Genomic DNA, 21,530 nt, shown 5'->3' on the forward strand with positions numbered 1-21,530 from the left:
AATAAATAAAACATCTAGACATGATCATTTTATGCTGTCTTCCAAATTACGTGAGTTCACTTGAGTTGACAGCACTCCATTTAAACATTTAGATAATTTTACAGTTTTTAAAACATTTTTGATAAGGATTGATAAGGATTTTGGTTTTACCACAACTGATTTAATAATCATTTACTGATTTACTGGTTATGACAATTCCAAACAATATACGACCCACTTTTTTGTCCAAGGTCACTACTATTAATCTTTTTTTCCAGGCTAGAATGATTAGCGACATAAGTTGATAACAATGTGTTGTCCACAGACAGAAGTCGGACTGTACTTCATGTACGAATGATTTAATGAGACACAAATAGACAGAAGTGTTAATAAACTGTATAATATAGCTTTAACTACCTTATGGGCAGAACAATCTGACAGGGGCTGGTCCAGTTTAAAAAACAAAAAGCAACACTACCTGAGAAAAAGCCATCATCCCATTTAGGAGAGCGGGGTTCAATTCCCAGTCTGAGTGACTATGCTATGCTACACCAGTAAGAGCCCTAGGGCAAGACTCCAATTACTGCACTTACCCACCTATTACCACTCCTGTAACCCACGCCTGTTATATCAGTAACCTTGTAAGTCCCTCTGGGCAAGGGTCTCAGCTACTGCTCTGCTGTAAATGTATATATAATTATTGACCTAAACACATTAATATGAGAAGTATCCTAGACTTTAAGCTTACATTTACTTGCATACACACTTTTATATCAAAATAGCTAAGATGTTTTATTGAACTAAAATAATTGTTGAATTTTCCAAAGTGTGTTTGTTTAAATAAGGGATGCACAACAATCTCGGTAGTTGGTGTTAGGGTTGGGCGGTATGACGGTATTTCGGTATACCACGGTATTTAAATATGGTGACGGTATTGTAAAATAGTGACGGTATATTAACCACGTGATGTGCCAAACCTGGACTTTGAAAAACGGACGTTTAAGACTCTGCGCATCCACAATGAAAGAGCAGTAGGAGGGGTAAGCAGTTGGAGCTCCCTGGTTGGTTATGGGGTGGGGATTCTCACTGAGGAGATCATACAGCAAAAACTCAATAAACTCTACAGGTTTCACTAATTTTCACCAAAATTATCGCCACAAATAGCCACATTTGTGCTGAAGTGACAACAAATCCCTAACAACCAACCAACCACCGAAATGATCAGATTTATCAGTTTATCCTGCAGCATGGGGTGTTCAGTGTGAGTTACTCAAAGTTACAGCTGTTTCCTTAAATATTCTTCATCTCCTGTTTCTCTACAAAACAGTTTTTTATGTCACTCGCGCTCATATTCTAATGCCATACAGAATTCTGCAGTTTCCTCAGAGTTTTCTGTCAATATTTCGCAGCTAGCTCGAGCTCTGTAAATCTAAGCAATTCCGCGGACCGCGCGCTGCCGACATCTGAACCCCGGCTCCCCTTCGCGAGCAGAAACGGCAACTGCTAAGCTGCTGTAGTCGATACAGCGCTAATAAATAAATTAACAAACACAAAAATTAGGGTATTCAATCTGTAATTTCAGTTCGTTTTATTTTTTCTTTTAATTACCGTTTTTATTAGTTTCAGTTAAGGGGAACTTTAACTTTCAGTTTTCGTTATTTCGTTCGTTTTCGTTAACAGTAATACTGTAATACAGTTATATGGCATACCTGTCAAGTTTTAGATTTAAGAATAAGGGATATTTTCCTCTGTACTACTAAAGCCGTCCCACCAGCCCAACGAAGGTTCAGTATCCCTTACATTTTAAGACGGGTTTACAAAAAATCTAAAATAACCACAAGTGAACCACTTACACACTACAATTAGATTATCAGAATCTGAAATGTTGTGGACATTCCTACATATGTCATTCTTTTAATACAGCCAAATTAAATACCCTTTTCTATATATTTAAAAAAAAAAGATTTCATGTCTTTTTGTAATAAATGCACTCTTTTATATGATATATTTTTTATTTATTTAATGGATTTAAAATTGAACAAAGGGTGCAAAAATTCTGCAAAATGACTGTAGGTGAACTAAAAATAGTATCATGAGCTTTTACTAAAAGGACATGGACCAGATATGTTCCATCAGTAAAAATTAGTCCTAAGGGGCCTACACAATAATTTTTAATTAATACTTCTTTCTTTTGATCACTCCACCCCTGATCAGTTCAGATAATTTCGGTCCTCTCCACATTTCTAGTTCTAGAGTCACAAGCTGTATTTTTTTCTAAAGTCACAAGCTGTATTTTTAAGCAGCTATCAGAAAAATCTCATCACAGTTTACATGATTAGCCTACCGTTACCTTTCTTTTAGAAAAATTGCTGTATATCCATGTATGTTTTAACATCAGCTGCTCTGCCTGAACTCACAGCGACGGGGGGCTTTCCCACACTGACCCTCCTTTGCAAGCTGATTGGCTGTTTCTCCTGAAAGGCGGGACTTTCTCCTTGAATCGGCTCCACGATTGGTTAAGAGAGCGGTCAGTGCCCTGTCTCCTCAATAATATATATTTTTTTATTTTAGTATAATACGGGAAATTTACGGGAAAATACTAATACGGGAGGACGGCGGGAAAGAGGAGTAAAATACGGTAGTTTCCCGGCCAAAACGGGAGACTTGACAGGTATGTTATATGGTGATTATCAGGCCGTAGCTTTATATAAAATCAAAGTAGTATTAAAAAACAGATGACTATTTCCTGGAGCCTGGACTGACCCGAGATTTTCCATTACTTTCCTCGGGCCGGGTCTCGTCCGGGCTGAGAAATAAAAATCAAAGTATCCTGCTATTTAAAAGAATGGAAAATTTAATAACAATAATAATATAGTTCTGCATACTAGAGTTTAGATTGTCTGCCTGAACCCGAGCGTGAACGCGAGACTGAACCCGAGCGTGAACGCGAGACTGAACGCGAGCTCATCCGCGCGTTTAAAGCTCCGCAGCATTTAATAAAAACAGATTAATAAATATAAAATAGGAAAATAACTAACTAAACTTAGCTCAAAATGGTAAAATAAATATCATCTAACGAATTCTAAAATAACGAAAAATAAATAGTGTACACACAGGTACAAAGCTAAAAAAAAATACATAAAAAAATAAATCATCCGCGCGTTTAAAGCTCCGCAGCATTTAATAAAAACAGAAATATATAGGTATGAAATAGGAAAATAGTAACTAAACTTAGCTCAAAATGCTAAAATAAATATAATCTAACGAATTCTAAAATAACAAAAAAATAGTCTACACACAGGTACAAAAATAAAATAATATACATAAAAAAATCATCCGCGCGTTTAAAGCTCTGCAGCATTTAATAAAAACAGAAAAATAGATATGAAATAGCTCAAAATGCTAAAGGAAATATAATCTAACGAATTCTAAAATATCAAAACACACAGGTACAAAAATAAAATAATATAACACCCCCCCCTCCGCCGGTAATACCGTATACCGCCATATAATCTGACGACGGTATGATGGTATGAAAAACTTCAATACCGCCCAACCCTAGTTGGTGTGAAAGGTGCCATGAGCCACATTCTTGACCAAAGAACCAAGATTTGTTTCCGACCTTAAGAGGAGGTCTTAGTCCAGATCAGTGGAACCATGTTCTGTTTTTTCTGCAGTTTAAAGACCTTTTCTGATGCTTTGGATTTTTAAAACAAATACAAGAAGAGAAGGCAAGCTACTATCACCCATTAAACACAAGAAGAAGAAAAAATAAATGGTATTATGGTACAACTGGTATTTTGACCACCTTTGCCCACACTCTGGGCAAGCATACATGTAAATATAAGTAGTAATTGGAGTTAAAATACATTAATATGACAAGGATCCAATACTCCAAACTTACTTGCTTACTTACTTGCATACATACATTTATATCACAATAACTAAGTTTTATTGCACTAAAATAATTGTTGGATTTTCCAAAGTGTGTTTGTTTAAATCAGGGAAGCTCCAAGCTGGAAGGAAAGTGGAAACTGAACTGTCCAGTGGATACAGTGCATGTGAAAAGGATGTCTCACCCAGCCTCTAGCTCTTTCCCAGCAATTCCTCAGGCTGGGCTGAAACAATAGGGTCTGGGAAGCCTTCAAAGACTGTGTGTGCGTGTGAGGGGAGGGGCAGCGAGGGAAAGACTGACCTCTGGCCACTGGCCTTTCTGGCTCTGGGCCAAAGCCTCCTTTACCCATTACCCACATTCCTTTGCTGGGGTAGAGTGAGTGTGTGTAAGTCTTCTACTGCTCAGCAATTCACTGCATGAGCGATGGCATTTACAGGGGTGTATGTGGAATGTCTCATGCAGCCAAATTAATACATCCCGACAAAGAAACCCCAGAGGCTGGTCAGAGAACACAGCTCTGCTAATGACCCCTCAGGTCTCAGAACAGTGGTTTCCCCACAGTACGGCTGGTCAGACACACTACAGACTGGGATTCGATTCTTTGTCTGGGCTGACACACTACGGCCTAACAATAGGAATCCTTGGGCAAAACTCCCAACACTACATTTACAGACCTCTGTAACATTCTCTAACTATAAGTCAGATGGCAATTACTGTAAATGCACTCACAAAGTCCAGTTCTAACTTATGCCAAGAAAACGTCATACAATTGTACCTTAAAGTTTAAATATTATAATTCAAAGTGGCCATGCATAACTATACCTTTTTTAATATAATTGTGTCACTAATGTCTTTGTCAAAGAAGAACTACATTAAAGATGGAAAGATCAATTAGCGATAATTTAGTAATTTATCTGGAGAGCTGGGCGGATTATGTACTGTCCTGTGTGCTACAGGTCCTCATTCAGTCATTTGACACCCTGTACCATTATTAGCAATTTGTCGATAATAATAAAAGGCAATCATTCTTAAAATATTATGTTATTGAACATAATATGCATGAAGACACAATAAATGTAACCTATTTTCTTATTAAACATATAATGGAATTAAATAATTAACCATTAATAAAATAATTAAAGAATAAACCATAAATAAAAACAATAACAATGTACAGTGAAAATACTAATGTATTATTTGTGGGTAATGAGTACTGTATCGTGACAACCCTGTTTTTTTTCTACAAAACTGACACAGATACTGTATATTACCTAGAGGTAAAGAAGTTATATACAATAGAAAGTCTTATCTAACTCATGAAATTAACCCATCTCAGATGACTTATCCACCCTTCTCTGCCCCCTTTCCCCAGGCACTGGTATCTAGTGTTCATTTACAGTCAGGCATCACTACAGCCATATTATAATGGCCTCAAAGCACAGTGATGAAGTGCACATCAGAAAGAGAGCATAAACTTCATGATCGAACTCTGCAGGATGGTGTAATATTACTATACCACCATATCTCATATTTCACTATGGATTGCTATTGTCAGCTAATTCTAAGAATAACTGTGTGTGGATGCACAGAGAAGCTTTATTAGTGCATTTCCTGGAAACATAGAAAGTGCAGACAGGTAGGAGGGTTAAAACAAAGGCTGGCTAGAAAATGTGGAAAATAACGCTCTGTAAGGTTAAAAGATATACATTTTGGGGGGGAAAATATTTATATGTTTGTAAATACATAAGAAACATGAAAAACAGCTTGTAGTAAAAAAAAGTTGGTAACTAATCTTAAATAAATTCTTAATTCAAATGTACTCATTTGTTTTTGATTTCATTTAATTTTATATCTCTTTATATCTTTATAACGTTATATCTATAAAGTTGTTTAGCTAAACCTGTTATAGCAGAGGAAGTCCTTACTTTGGCATATTTTCGTATATTGCAGTAGCCTATGTCTTACACTTACAGAAAGCATGTAAGCTTTTTATTTTGGTAAAAACAAAATTGTACATCTCTTTAAATAAAATGACTTTAAATAAAATATTATTTGAGAGTTTTTTTGGTAAAAAAAAAAAAAAAAAGTTTATACATGAAACAAAATTGCATTGGTTTAGAGATTATTTTAATTCCATCAGCACACAGACATACCACCATGGTCCTACTTAACTTAACTACTAGAAACTCACCAGCCACAGCATAATAACCACGTGCAATATCTGTTTGTACCCAGTGTCCGGTTTTTGGAAATCCACGTTATAGTCACCCTACCAAACACTGAACAGTAGCTCACTGCCAATAAACTTCCTCAAACTGAGTCCAAAATTCATGATTCGATAGATTCGATAGATTTTCTTGTGTGAGGAGCAAAGGAAAATCTGAGTAAATTTGATGTTCACAGAACCATTGCTTCAACAAAAGCCCTGTGAGAAACAAACAAGGCCTTGGAAGAAGAGTCATGCAGTACTGCACGTATACAGTTAACCTTGGTCAATGTATAACAAGGTTAAACTCACTCTGTGATGGAAGGTAAAGAATAATGTTGCCTAAGAGGTATATAACGGATTGAACAACGGTGTCTGGATTCAACACGTTTGTGAGGTGGCCCCCAAAGAATGACCTTCACAAAGTTCTCCTCAAAATCATCCATGTTTGTTTAATGGCACAGCTCTTATTTACTGCACAATCACAGGTTTTGCCAAAAAGTGTCTTTAAATATAAAGTTTTCCATCTGCCACAAGTGCAACAACCTCTGTGGTTTGTCATTGTCTTCACAATTATATCACATTGTTCATCAAATCCATGTAAATGTCAGCTTTGTTGCTTTTAGGAGGCTAAATTTTTTAGACTTTAGTGTAATTCTGACTAGTTACAAAGCAAATTAGTGTTCTCCTCCTAGGTGCACATTGAATTCTGCCATGATTTGAGCAACCGTTGTTTTATGGTTTTTGGATACAATCCGGGTAAGCACCCGAACATCCCTTTCAGACAGCTTCCTCTTACAGCGTCCACAGTTAATCCTGTTGGATGTGGTTAGTCCTTTTTTGTCCTTTTACCGTGGCTCTTGATACATCACAAAGGCTTGCTGTCTTGGTCACAGATGCGCCAGCGAGATGTGCACCAACAATTTGTACTCTTTTGAACTCTGGTATGTCACCCATAATGTTGTGTGCATTGCAATATTTTGAGTAAAACTGTGCTCTTACCCTGCTAATTGAACCTTCACACTCTGCTCTTACTGGTGCAATGTGCAATTAATGAAGATTGGCCACCAGACTGGTCCAATTTAGCCATGAAACCTCCCACACTAAATTTACATGTGTTTCAGTTTCATTGACCAACCCCTGTATGAAGAAAAGCAATGAAAAAAAGCTATCCATTGTAGTTTCCTAATGTAACTTCCTATCCAGATGCTTATATAATAATAATACACTTTATTTATATAGCACTTTTCAAAATGATATGCTTGTCACAGTACAATATTGTACAATACAATACAATACAATACAAAGGTGTATATTGCTACAAAACTTAATACAATACTGAACTTTACACAATTTTACACCAACCATTGTTTATCAAACTCTATTTGAACTCGTCTTCAAGGTTCCTCTCTGTGTCTCCTCTCAAAATTCTATTATCTCAAGAGTCTATCAAAGGTCTACATTGTTTTATATTGCCCTCCTTCTTTTTAAAAGATGCATTCACAAGATCATTGTCTAAGTTATGATGACCTAAGCCTTTAGTACCCAAGCCCCCATCAACCTTTCCTGAAAATAAACACACAAGCACACAGAGCTCAGTGTGTTCAGACCTAGAAGGCTCTCGAGATGGAAATCACAGCTCCTACAGCCAAACTCCAGAGACCCAGACAGTCAGCAAAGACTAAATATAAGGTAAGTAAACCACAGCTGCTGTTAACACAAAGACAAATGGAGTCCGGGACACGTTCCATCCTGCCCTGTGGTGAACACACACAGGATCATTGGGGTATTGTAGCCTTTGAAAACTACCTGTCTGTCCATCTAAACTCTGTAATCAGCGGCACTGCAGGCGCATTAAAATGCCTGTGGGATGCTCCTGAGCCCACACAGTCCAAAAGCGGGGTGAAGAAAATGCAAACACGCTCTTCAGGTTCAGCCCTGGCCTGAAAACATAAACACAGAGTGAGAGATTTCTTGCCAGTGCAGATGGGTTTATGGTGGCTTCCGTAAACATTTGGCTTCATTCAGACTCCACAGATTACATATACAATACTGTCCTGATTTGAGGGGAAGTGTAAGATGAAGATGTAAGATAATAGAATCAAGGCTGTCAGGATTACCTGATGATCCTCGATTAAGCAATATTAAAATCCTGTGATTCAAATTACCTTCTTAGAAAGACCAATCAACAATTTACTTTAGTTGGTAAAAAATTATATTTTAAATTCACATATTGGTCACACTTTAAGCACACTTATACATAGTTGTAATTGTGTCTCTGAGTACAATCTCAATGGATTTAAATTTAATTTAAATGAAGCACTCAACATGTGATTCAAGTGTAGTGTCCATTCAATACATACTTCAATACATACTTCAGAAACCCTCCTGCCACGTCTATCATTCAGTGCTTTCTTCCAGTGAGTATTGTAAAGTATGTTTAATTCGCTGTCATTTTCCGACATCACCAGGCAGTTATTTACTATTATAATTAATTCAAGAACAGGCTCTGATTTCTATGAATGGATCACAATATTCTAACTGAAGGTAACTTACCACTGAAGATTTACTACTGAAGACCACTCTAAGAATTATAGCAATTGGATCATAAAAGCACAAACATTGGGATTTTCTTTAATCTGGCCACTGCGCTTGAGCCCATCTTAATATCAAGTCGGTCTTTCCAACAGATGACATAAATTAAGAGGAAATTTGGTCACTGATTAAATTATGGGAATTCTTGTCAATTTCAACATGGCATCTGTTTACCCTCTACGCAAAACATAGCAAAAGGCTTTTTGCTATCTTACATAAAATAGCATAGCCGCTTGTGAATATATCTACACCGAAGGAACATGGGGTGTGCTCAGGTACATTTCTGGCGTATTGCTATCTTGGTCATGAAAAATGCAGGTGCTCCACTGACTTAGGCTTTTATTGCTATCTTGGCTACACAGGTTGGCTACAAAGGTTGACGGCTCACCTTTAGATCGCTTAAATAGTGCTAAAGTCCCATTCTCCAGCAAAACGAGCCTATCAGACTGCTTGTTAAACCACAAGCAGGGAAATTACTAATCACATCATCAGTAAACACCAGTGACCATTGCAGTTCCACTTGCAGCCATGCAAGCCCATCCCAAAACAGTCCCTTTACCATGCTTGACAGATGATATACTTTGAATTATGACCCATTCCTATCTTTTCAAAAATAATTATAGACCTTTTTTTAATCTATGCCATTTTTAAAATTCTTTTCCATTGTTAACATTAGTTCATGTTAGTATTTCATGTTTTTCATTCTAATTCTTTAATATATAAATAACTAAGATTTATATGACTTCGTGTAACCAATTATGACATAAATGAACTTTGTTTGAGAATTTAACTTGAAACTAAGCCATTTCACATTTATAAGCCTTTTAAAAATAGCATCAGCTGTCTTGAAATGTTCTATTTCTGTATTTTTATGATGAAAATCATGATTATAAGTATTAACCTCTACTTCCTAGACGCATGCTTAATATGATGCTTTTAGATAAGCTGGATTAGCAGCATGGCTGGATTAGTTGGATAAGCAGCCCTAGATTCCAGACATATTCAGAGAAGTGCTGCGTGTAGTTTTATGATTATTCCATATGTACAGTATGTACATAGTAACAGTTCAGTTCAGCTGGTAGCTGGTTTTAGATGGACTAAACTGGCATTTGACGGTCAGGGTGGTTTAATAGTACACCCGGTCATCCGGGCAAAAACAAAACCAATACTGGCAAACTATCTGGTCAACCAGCTCTTGGCCAGTATGATTCTGGTCGTGCTTGGCCATTGTGGATGGCCACACACTAACGATTTATTGTTATCTGGTCTGAAATACATGAAATAGTGTCAGTACCACCATCTCTACAGCGCAGCAGATTGGCTGAGGTCGTTCTCTTTGATGTGTTCTGCTGGCTGCTGAGTTACACTTCTGTAAGTATAAAGGTGAGGAGGTAAAAGAGAGGTAAAGTATCTTAAATTGCATGAGGGCTGTTATTACACCGGCAGATTTAAGGGTACAGCGTAACATGTTTCCAAGCCAAACCCACTGCAGAAACAGTACTGAACTTTCCGATTCTGGAGTGGAGACAGCTGGGCTTAATTCAGACCTTCAGATTGTGGCTGAGGCTGGTAGCAATTAAACAGTACTCACTCATTCACACACAGTGTGGCTCAGCTCGATTTTCCATGGAGCAGCATTTTTTATTAGTTTGATCAAAGAGCTGCTACAGCAACAGTCAGCTAATTCACCTGTCAGTCACTTTCCATACTACAGCGTTCTGTGGTTGCAGTGTTTGTCCAAAAAGCTGTTTCTCATGCTCCTGACACTTTTAAACCACTATCCTGTTTTTTTCACCAACAGTGAAGCCAAATGGGCAGTATTATGATATTTTATAGTAAAAAAAAACACACACTCACATGCCAGATCCAACCAGTATTGTGTCCTATGACTTTGTTCCAGGCCATGTTTCATAGAAATTGAAGAACATTACACAGACGTATGTGGATGCGGATGTCAGTGATTTCTGTCAATTTCTGACAATTCTAGACAGATGCCACCAGGAACGATCATTACCATCCACTGCTCTGTCCACTTTGAGTGGTATTATTCTCATTCTATGACATATTCTCAGTACACATTACATTGTGGTTCAAGAAATTGAATATCCCCACAACTGGGTACCCACTATCACACCTCACTCTAAACCAAAAGATAATTCATGTGGCCTTGCCATGAGCAGGCTGGCCAGTAGTCAGTCTTTTTTTTCTTCTTGATCAATTTACATACTTCTTCTATCCCATGACTTTTGTCATGTCAATGTAGTCAAAAGTTTGGACATACCATGTAGTGTTTTTTTTTTTCATTATTTTAAAATGTTTTGCGTTAAAGTCATCTGAACTAGGAAGAAAAACGTATTGAATTATTTAGTAAAAAAGTGTTAAACAAACAGAATATGTTTTTTTTTTATCAAAGTAAACATCTTGGCATTTTTATGAGTCAGATTTATGAGATAGAGTCACCTGGAACGACTTTCAGTTAACAGCTTTGAAACTATTCTCAAGTGCAGTCACAAAGACCCTCATAAACCTTATGATGAAACTGGCTCTTATCAGGACTGCTCCAGAAAAGGAAGACCAAAAGTTATCTCTGTTGCACAGAACAAGTTAATCTGAGTTACCAGCCTCAGAAACCACAAGTTAAAAGCACCCAACAAAAGATCCCATCTAAATGCTTCACAGATTATTTTGGTTTGTTTAACACATGAAGTTTATGATTATTGATTTAAGCTTACAACATGATTCCTTTTGTGTTCATTTAAAGTCTGGGTGACTTTAGTATTAATTAAGAATGTAGAAACTTTTGACTGGTACGCTACACAAACACTAAAATTTGAATGCTGTTTTTCTTATTAGATGCTGCTTTGCTGAGCCACTGGGTGTAATTCATCTGGTCAGGGTTTGTATTGATTTTGCGGTCTGGCACTAATACTGGACCGGGTATATTTACACCAGCGGCACCTGTTGATGAACAGCAGTGGCAGTTAGATGAAGTGCTTACACTGTAGCACCCTGCTGTGTATAATTCTTACCCAGTTTATTGGATGAGGAGAAGACAAAGATGTGTGATTAGTCCAGAACACAGACAGACAGACAGTGTCTAATCTGCACTCAGGAAGAGAGGATATGGGCCTGCTTATATTCCAGGGTTTCCATAGTAACATAAGAAGGAAAGTTATTAGGCTCACTTTTACACCCACTCATGGACAGCTGTTTTTTCACATTCTGAGAGATACAGAACTGGCATCTGACAAGGGGTCTTGTGCAGCTCCACCAAAGTTCCATAGTGTAGTAGCACTGCTTTTGCTCAAAGGGGCAAAGACAGACAGTTCTGTAGTTAATATTTTAAGAAAGAAATTTCTGAATATTTTTTCTTGATTTTACCAAATTGAAAACCTCTGTAATATAATATAATGATAACAAGCCATCAAACCAAGCTGAACTGCTTGAGTTTTTGCACCAGGAGTGGTATAAATGTATCCAAAAGCAGTGTGTAAGACTGGTGGAGGAGAACATGCCAAGATGAATGAAAACTGTAAAAAAAAAAAAAAAGACCAGGGTTATTCCATCAAATATTGATTTCTGAACTCCTAAACCTTTATGAATATGAACTTGTTTTCTTTGCATTATTTGAGGTCTGAAAGCTCTGCATTTTTTGTTATTTCAGCCATTTCTCACTTTTTAAATGCTCTATATTACAATATTTTTATTTGGGAGAAATGTTGTCTGTAGTTTAAAACAACAGTGTTCATTTTACACAAACATATACCTATAAATAGCAAAATCAGAAATCAAACACTGATTGATTCTTGATGCAGGTGGAACCGATGCACACAAGTAAATCAGTTAATATTAGTTAATAGTTATTAGTTGAAAGTGTGTTTTATATGTAAACTACTGTGTGAAATACAATATTAGAACATTAGAAACAAGTCGGCAGTTGTAACCTTATCAGACCGTGCAGGATGTCAGCACTGATTGGGTAAATAGAGTGTCACAGGGCAATTTATGGAGCCTGACTGAACACGACAAGACGAACAGAACTGAGAACATCAATGACACCCAGGTCAATACTGTACGTCTCTCTTAATATCGGTTATTTTATTCCCAGAGTAGAGACAGCAGCTCTTTTGGGTGTATCAATCACGAGTGTAGTGCAGATGTCAGCCACAGAGACGACCTCCAGATCTAATAAGAACCAGAGCCAAATACAATCAGCCTAATTCAATCAGCCAATCAGTACATCACTGACGCACATGATAGAAACTGACTTACAGTAAACACTGAAAATAAAATTAAACAGACAAAAATATATATAAAAACAAGCACTTGCACACATTTAAATGCTTGGTGTTATCAATCCCTTTTTTCATTTCTATCTATCTATCTATCTATCTATCTATCTATCTATCTATCTATCTATCTATCTATCTATCTATCTATCTATCTATCTATTTATTTATTTATCTAATAGTAATCACACTATTACTCTACATTCTTTTTTATCAGCCTGAAAAATGACACACATCACAAGGAATATTCAGCATTAATATAAAATAAAGGATTTGATGTTGGTGGCCTGTATTTTACTCTCAAATTCTCTGAATTTGCTTCTTCTGAACATATAAAAAGCCTCTAGGCCAAGGCTGCTCCCAGTATGATGCGACAGAAAAACTAGCTCCCTAGAGCTAGAACAGATTTCATTAAGAGACATCAACTGATCTAAATTAAATGTAAGTTGGCAGTTTATTAGTGTATCAAATTCTGTGGGATTTTGTATGAAATTTTACTACAGACTGCCACAAAGAAAACTCATTTAGATGGAGACACATGCAGTTACACAATCATTCGCCCGGTCTGTGTTCCTTCTGAGTGTCTGAGAGTCAAATAACTGTGTGGTGGTGGTGTGGTCAAATTTACACAGGGCCTCCTAGAGTCTGGAGCAGAATCCCTGCCTAAACCATTCCCAGCAGGCCTGCCAAAAATCAACTGCACTTCTACACAAAGATAAAACTCTCAGCTACACGAAGCTCTAACTCATTTTTTTTCTTTGTGTAAACGAGCCCTTAGAAGAAGAAGAGCTTAATAAGGTCATGCCACTGTGAAAAACAGCCGGGGTATTTGCTGGGTATTTATTATTATTTCATTTCTAGCTTGCTATCTTTAATTATTTTCAATGCAAACATTTGTGTGTCTCACCACAGACCACCTGGAGAGTTTATGACAGTGTGTGAATATGTATGTGAGTATGTGTGTATACACATGGCAGTGCCAGCACCAGGCTCTGCTGTGCCTGCAGGCATCCTGTGGTTTCTTCCTGAAGGGAAACTTTTTCTTTCCTGCATCTGTTCATTCCTTCCTCTGTTCTGAATCATATTTACTCTCATCAATTGTAAAAAAAAAAAACTGTAAAAGAAAGCCCCCCACAACTGTCTGCTTGAGAACAAGTTTTGGAGAAATAAAATCAGAAATCCAATTTTTACTCAGGCTTGCATCATACTGTGCTGTTTTTTTATTTGGTTTTGCATGACTTTCATGCATGTTTGTTTGTCTAAAAGCTTTAGATGCAGAACCCTAAACACTTTGATTGCTCTGATTACAGTTTTATGTTTACAGAATCAAACAGCAGGAGGAAACAGAAGGAAAAATCCTCTATTTGATTTAAAATGAACTTCATCCAAAAAAAAAATCTATATTTAAACTAATCAAGCATGGCCTGATTGTGATACAGATTGTGCCTGGCACTTCCTCTCGCCTAAATACTGCTACCATCAAAGAAATAATTTGTTTTCTACTGTCTTTCTTATTTGATCACTGCCATTTCCCATCCAGTGCCTTGGACTCCCGCATCACATTATGCTACAAGCAATGGCATGGCATCTTTTTTGACCGTTGAACGCACAAAACACTTGGAGGAGAACACTAATACCTCTTTTCCACCAACAAAGTTCTGGTGCCAGAGCCGGTTCCTGCGAACCTTTTAAGAACCGGCCCGTGTTTCCACTGCTCTAAGGAGTCCCTCACTACGTATGTGAATGTGGGCGTAAACAGAAGTCGGGGGACATTTTGAAAACAACATGGCGGAACCCGAGCGCCTCGGTGGAGCACTGTTGATTAATTTTCATTCATTTAGCTGCTTCTGCTCTTAGCTGTGAATGGAGGTGAGGTTTGTAAACAACTTTAAATTTTTTCAAAGAGGAAATTATGCTCACATTTGAGGGTTGAAGCAAAGATTGACCTTTCCAGTTTCTGACTCTCTCTATCAAACGAACACGTAGGGGAGTTGTACCCCGGACGAGAGGTGGGGGTAGCCCACCTTTCATTTTCTTTTCTACAACACAGTGTAGAAGGGTAGGGTAACCATTTATTATTATTATTATTATTATTATTATTATAACAGAAAGATCATTTATTTGTACAGCAGCTTTGAAACATAGACACACAGTCTTCTACAGTCACAGCACTGTGCCACAGTACTACGGTTAGAAGGACACACACAGCTGAAGCCTCACCCTGTTCTGATGGGAATGTTTGGACCTCACCCATACTTACCCCTAAATTACAAACTGTCTATATGCCCCACTGCACCACCTTCTCCAAGCTCAATAACAGCTTCATAAGCAAAAACAATAAATCACATGGAGATATTATTAGCAAAAGTACTAAACCAAAATATAAATATAAATACTAAAACTGCAATCACAACTGAAATAACAAATAAAGAACCATATTTAATTCTAATCTTTTTATTCTCTCATTAGTAATAGTATATTATATACATATTAGTATATTTGACTTAAGGAAAATTCTAACAGTTACATAAGGAACAACTAAGACTATGTAAATCAGAATGTCCAGCGAAACGTAAATATCATCGCTGTCCAATGCAAACAAATATATCTCCATAACAACAACTTTACAGGAGAGAGAAAAAAACTTTCAATGAAAAGCAATGTAAAAAGAGTTTAAAGTAATTTGGGACCATTTATATTGGTCCGTTCATTAGGAAATTTTAACAATGTGTAAGTAACAGTTTGTGTGTTCAAATGGAGAAAAAATTGGAGATACTTGTATGTTCTCCATATATACTAGAAACTGAAGATCTAAATTAAAATATTATTATTTTTGAATGATGACATTAAACAAGCAGTAATAAACATCTTTCAACATTCATGTATTGTGCAATTCATGAAATTATGTTTTTTATTTATAAGTTCCAGAACAAGGAACTATATTTTCCTTTCAATGGAAAAACTACATTCAAAATGCCTTGTTGTCCAAGACTAGATTTAATCCCTGTCTGGGAAACTGCCCCACAGTTTGCTATATAGGGATTAGGGAGGTATTTGAGATTAGCCAGAAACATGTATGTGTTGTGACGTCAATGTTCTTCTTACAAATCTCTTTTTTAGTGACAAAATTTGTGTTTTATATAGACATATGAAAATATCTGGATACATATAAACAAGGCCTAAACTACATACGTGCTGAAATCCAGCATTTATACACTACATTTCAATTTATTTGGTTTTCCCACACTAAGACCCTGCTAACCAGAGCAGGTTTAGCATGAATGCCACACATACCACACCAGGCAGCCAGCCGACAGGCTTACACACACACATACAGCTACTCCTCCACAGTGGGAGATATTTACAGCCCGATAACGCACAGGCCTTTACCGACCATCTATGTGTTTGCCACACTAGTGTCATGTCCCTCAACTTTTATGGGGTCAGTTTCACACACACATGGATTAAGACTACCATGCTAGTAAACTACTACTACTATACTTCTATAGTATATCCAGAGATCTGAAATGGGAGAGGAACACCATCTCCATAATCAAGAAAGCACAGCAAAGAACGTTCTTCTTAAGACAGCTCAAGAAATTTGACCTCCCGCAGACCCAAATGATCCAGTTCTACACTGCAAAAAATCAATTGGCAAAAACTAGACAAAATATATGCAAATAAAGACAAATATCCCAGCAAAAAGCTACACATCGGCCCTTCGTGGGCTAAGTGTGGGCACTGTGGGCAGGGGCTAGCCCATTAAAATTCCAAACAGGCCCAACATGGGTTTTCTGTGGGCAGCCTGTTCATTGGCTGGCCCACTCAAATCCTATAAAAGGCCGCTGTGGGCTAGCCTGAACTGGTCCAGTGCATTAATGCCCCTGTAGGCCCAGTGTGGGAATTATTTGGACAGCCAACACTTTGATGCGCCCACACAAATCCCAGGCAGGCCCACTGTGGGTCAGCCCACATTCAGCCTGCACCATTTCACACCCTGAAGGGCCAGTGTGGGTTATATGTGGGCAACCCGCACTCTGGCATGCCCACACAAATCCCAGGCAGGCCCACTGTGGGTCAGCCCACATTCAGCCTGCACCATTTCACACCCTGAAGGGCCAGTGTGGGTTATATGTGGGCAACCCGCACTCTGGCATGCCCACACAAATCCCATGCAGAGCCAGTGTGGGTCAGCCCAAATTCAGCCTGCACCATTTCACACCCTGAAGGGCCAGTGTGGGTTATATGTGGGCAACCCGCACTCTGGCATGCCCACACAAATCCCATGCAGAGCCAGTGTGGGTCAGCCCAAATTCAGCCTGCACTATTTCACACCCTGAAGGGCCAGTGTGGGTTATATGTGGGCAACCCGCACTCTGGCATGCCCACACAAATCCCATGCAGAGCCAGTGTGGGTCAGCCCACATTCAGCCTGCACTATTTCACACCCTGAAGGGCCAGTGTGGGTTATATGTGGGCAACCCGCACTCTGGCATGCCCACACAAATCCCATGCAGAGTCAGTGTGGGTCAGCCCAAATTCAGCCTGCACTATTTCACACCCTGAAGGGCCAGTGTGGGTTATATGTGGGCAACCCGCACTCTGGCATGCCCACACAAATCCCAGGCAGGCCCACTGTGGGTCAGCCCACATTCAGCCTGCACCATTTCACACCCTGAAGGGCCAGTGTGGGTTATATGTGGGCAACCCGCACTCTGGCATGCCCACACAAATCCCATGCAGAGCCAGTGTGGGTCAGCCCAAATTCAGCCTGCACCATTTTACACCCTGAAGGGCCAGTGTGGGATATATGTAGGCAACCTGCACTTTAGCATGCCTACACAAATCCCATGCAGAGCCAGTGTGGGTCAGCCCAAATTCAGCCTGCACTATTTCACACCCTGAAGGGCCAGTGTGGGTTAAATGTGGGCAACCCACACTCTGGCATGCCCACACAAATCCCATGCAGAGCCAGTGCACTGCACCATTTCACACCCTGAAGGGCCAGTGTAGGATATATGTGGGCAAAACACTTTAGCATGCCTACACAAATCCCATGCAGAGCCAGTGTGGGTCAGCCCAAATTCAGCCTGCACCATTTTACATCCTGAAGGGCCAGTGTAGGATATATGTGGGCAAAGCACAGTTTAGCATGCCCATACAATTCCCATGCAGAGCCAGTGTGGTCAGCCCAAATTCAGCCTGCACCATTTCATACCCTGAAGGGCCGGTATGGGTTATATGTCTGCAACCTGCACTTTGGCATGTGCACACAAATGTCATGCAGGGACACTGTGGGTCAGCCCAAATTCAGCCTGCACCATTTACACACTGTAGGCATTGTGGGTTATATGTGGGCAGCACGCACACATATGTGAGCATGCCCACACAAATCCTATGCTAGGTTACTCTGGGTCAGCCCAAATTTACCATTCAATATTTTACAATCTGAAAGTTTGTGTCATAACAAGTTCATATGAAGGGTTTCTGAATATTTTTTATTGTTTTTGTCTGTGAGAGCTAGGTAGATTAGCTAGCTTAGTGGATAGGAGCAACACTGTGTGAAATGTAGCATCAGCTCTGAAATATTTTCTAAACCAAAAGTGGAGAAAAATCAAGGTACCACAGCAGAGTTGTGCAGAGACCTTTGGAGGGGCAGGTGCTCAAAGTCAAAAGGGTGCACATGGAGCAAAAATTTGAAACACCTGTAATATCATTGATAAACTCTGATGCACATAAAACACACACACACACACACACAGTAACATCTCATATTTGTCAAGACATATACTGTATAGCTATACATTTTTATTTATAAAAATATTTTTATTTAATATTTTGGATAGCTACGAATTTGCTCCATGGTGCTGATTCATAATCTCACCTTTATTATTGGTAGTGCTGATAATAAATAAATAAAAATATTAAATTATAAATGTATTTGTGCTTGACTATACACTTTGTGTAAGCCAGCAAGCAAGGTTATAAAAGTTACATATTTTTTTATTTTTGCATGTGATATTTAATTTGTGTGTATTCGTGTGGGCGCGACAGGGCAGTGAGGGCATGTCAATGTGGATCATGTGACCGAAGAATCCACCCCCCTCCCCCTCCCCCCTCCCTGCACGTGCCTTTACCACAGAGCAACGATCAAGCTTAAAGGCAAAGTCAGTGAGTGACTTTGGTCTGTCAAAGTGACTGAAAGGTAAGTTATAATTTCTGTTCTACTATCCGCTTTTCTATTTTTTGCTAATGTATGCTAATGTGGTGCTAATGCAGTTACCACTCTCAGGTTATTGTAGCATTATAAGGGTAGCTATGTCGAAGTTAGCATTGTGCTAAAAAAAGTTAGCATTGTGCTAAGTTAGAATGAGAATTTACCTCACATTTAAATAACACAAGGGGCTCCCAAGTTGGCAGCTTATCTCGGCTCTTGGAGAAAGACTGCTGTTAAGTAAGTTAACTTTATATCCAAGTATGTCAACAATAACCAGCTAAGGGAACAATGGCTTGCTAAGGGAAATATTAAGGGAAATGGAAAATGGAAAGATATCCACTTAAGCTAAGGGAAAGATAGCCAGTTAAGCTAAGGGAAAGATAGCCAGTTAAGCTAACGGAAAGCTAGCCAGCTAAGCTAACGAAAATATAGCCAGTTAAGCTAAGGGAAAGATATCCAGCTAAGCTAAGGGAAAGATAGCCAGTTAAGCTAAGGGAAAGATATCATTTTAAAAAGTTTTGGTATTTTTGTGAACCTGATATCCTGATATCGGCCACCTCACATGTTTATAGAATGTAACTACCAGTCACACACAGTGACTGTAAAGGCTATTTATGTTTCACCATGAATAGCCTGAAGAAATTCAAATTCAAATTCAAACTATCACTATATAAGAATCACTGTAATCAAATACAGTCTGCAAATTTCTCTAAAATTAAGCATTGTACATGAAAAGACACTAACAGATGTAGTATTTACCTGACTGCATTCTCATATCTCTATATTATTATTTTAAGAGGCCGTGAGAAGATCAATCATGCCACCACCAAAGGATGCAGAGATCGAGCAGGTTGCAAAGGTTTGGCTTTGGAATGCACGGGACCGTTCAGGTGGACGGAAGCATCGTCTCATGCAGTCTCTTCAAAAAAATAGTTAATTTATGATCTATGCCAGTGGTTCCCAACCTATGGGTCGCGACCCAACCTATGGGTCGCCAAAGATCCACGATGGGTCGCGAAGCCCTCTTGATTTTAAGGGGTTTAATTTTAATACTATACAGTATATAGTCTAGGGTAAGCAAAATTCGCCGCGCTGCGCTGCGCTCTCTCTGTCTCTCTCTCTCTCTCTGGCGCGCGCGGAGCTGAATTCAGCGCGAGGCTGAATATAATAATATAAGAATATAAAACTCAGTTTAGTTTTTTTTTTTTTTGGCCCAACCACCACCCCCCCTCTTCGGAGGACAATTAATACTTTATTTTTATTTATTTATTTTATTTTTTATTATTATTATTTTTTTTTTTTTTATTTTTTTTTTTATTTTTTTTTTATCAGTTTAGTTAAATAAATGAAAATGAGTGAGGGCCTGTAAAGTTAATCAATTATTGTCCAATATTTGGACAGGTTGAGGTTTTGGTGAGCTGTTTTACTGATTTGAAACTGAAACTGAAACTGATATTATTCTTTTTTTTTGTTGTTTGTTTTTATTTTATATAAATTATTTTTTATTCATTTTAAATAGTTGTATTATTTTATTGATCTAATTATTTTTTCTTCATAAGATAAAAATTCCTTATGTTTTATGTATCAAGTTTTCCTTTTTTACGTGTTTATTTTATTCATCTATAGTAAATGTCAGTTTTTATTCGTCATTTCTAACCACCCCCCCCCCCAACCCAATTATACACTTACATCTTTTACATTTGGGGGGGGGGGGGGGGGGGGGGGGTGTTATGTTGGGTCACCAAAGCTTACAATGGTAAAAATATGGGTCCCTGAAGAAAAAGGTTGGGAACCACTGATCTATGCTATATTAATGCATAAACAATATTCATTTTTGATATTATGATTAACTATATCTGTTCTATTTATGTAAAATACATGTGTCTACTTTCTCCTTCATTATTATTGCTGTGAGATAAAAAACTTAATGCAAAAACTAATGTTATATTCAATTAGAATTTTTTTTTACTGGTTTGATTGGGATGACATTTTGGTTCCAAGTCTACAAGCAAGAGGAATAAAATTAATAATAGAGATCAGGGGTGGGTTTCCTGAAAGCTTCGTAACGCTAAGAACTTTGTTAACTCGTACTTAAGATTGATCGTTAATTAAAGAGTGTTTCCCAAACCCGTGCGTAACTAAAGTACTACGTAAACTCGCTCGCAGATTAACGAGTGCCCTCACCCAGTCGTTATTCTTAAGAGCTTCTTTAAGGGATCTCTACTTGCAGTTCAGCACCTTAAACACCAGGGACCGCCAATTTTGAGGGAGAAAAATTATAATTTCCCTTGTTGAAGCAATTATATTTTGTTACTATTAATTATAACAAATTATTTATATATATATATA

General features: G+C 38.1%; 1 protein-coding gene across 1 annotated transcript in view; it reads right to left on the minus strand.

The window, feature by feature from the left end:
• Nucleotides 1–7,449: 7,449 nt before the first annotated feature.
• Nucleotides 7,450–21,530, minus strand: part of LOC103043012 (ras association domain-containing protein 5-like) — a 36,273-nt gene continuing 22,192 nt past the window's right edge. The window contains exon 4 of the mRNA XM_049473431.1: nt 7,450–8,023. Coding sequence (XP_049329388.1) covers nt 7,886–8,023 — 138 coding nt within the window. The 3' untranslated portion in view covers nt 7,450–7,885. The remainder of the gene's footprint in view (nt 8,024–21,530) is intronic.

This window comes from Astyanax mexicanus, chromosome 2 (assembly GCF_023375975.1).
Source record: "Astyanax mexicanus isolate ESR-SI-001 chromosome 2, AstMex3_surface, whole genome shotgun sequence".
NCBI classification, from domain to species: Eukaryota; Metazoa; Chordata; class Actinopteri; order Characiformes; family Acestrorhamphidae; genus Astyanax; species Astyanax mexicanus.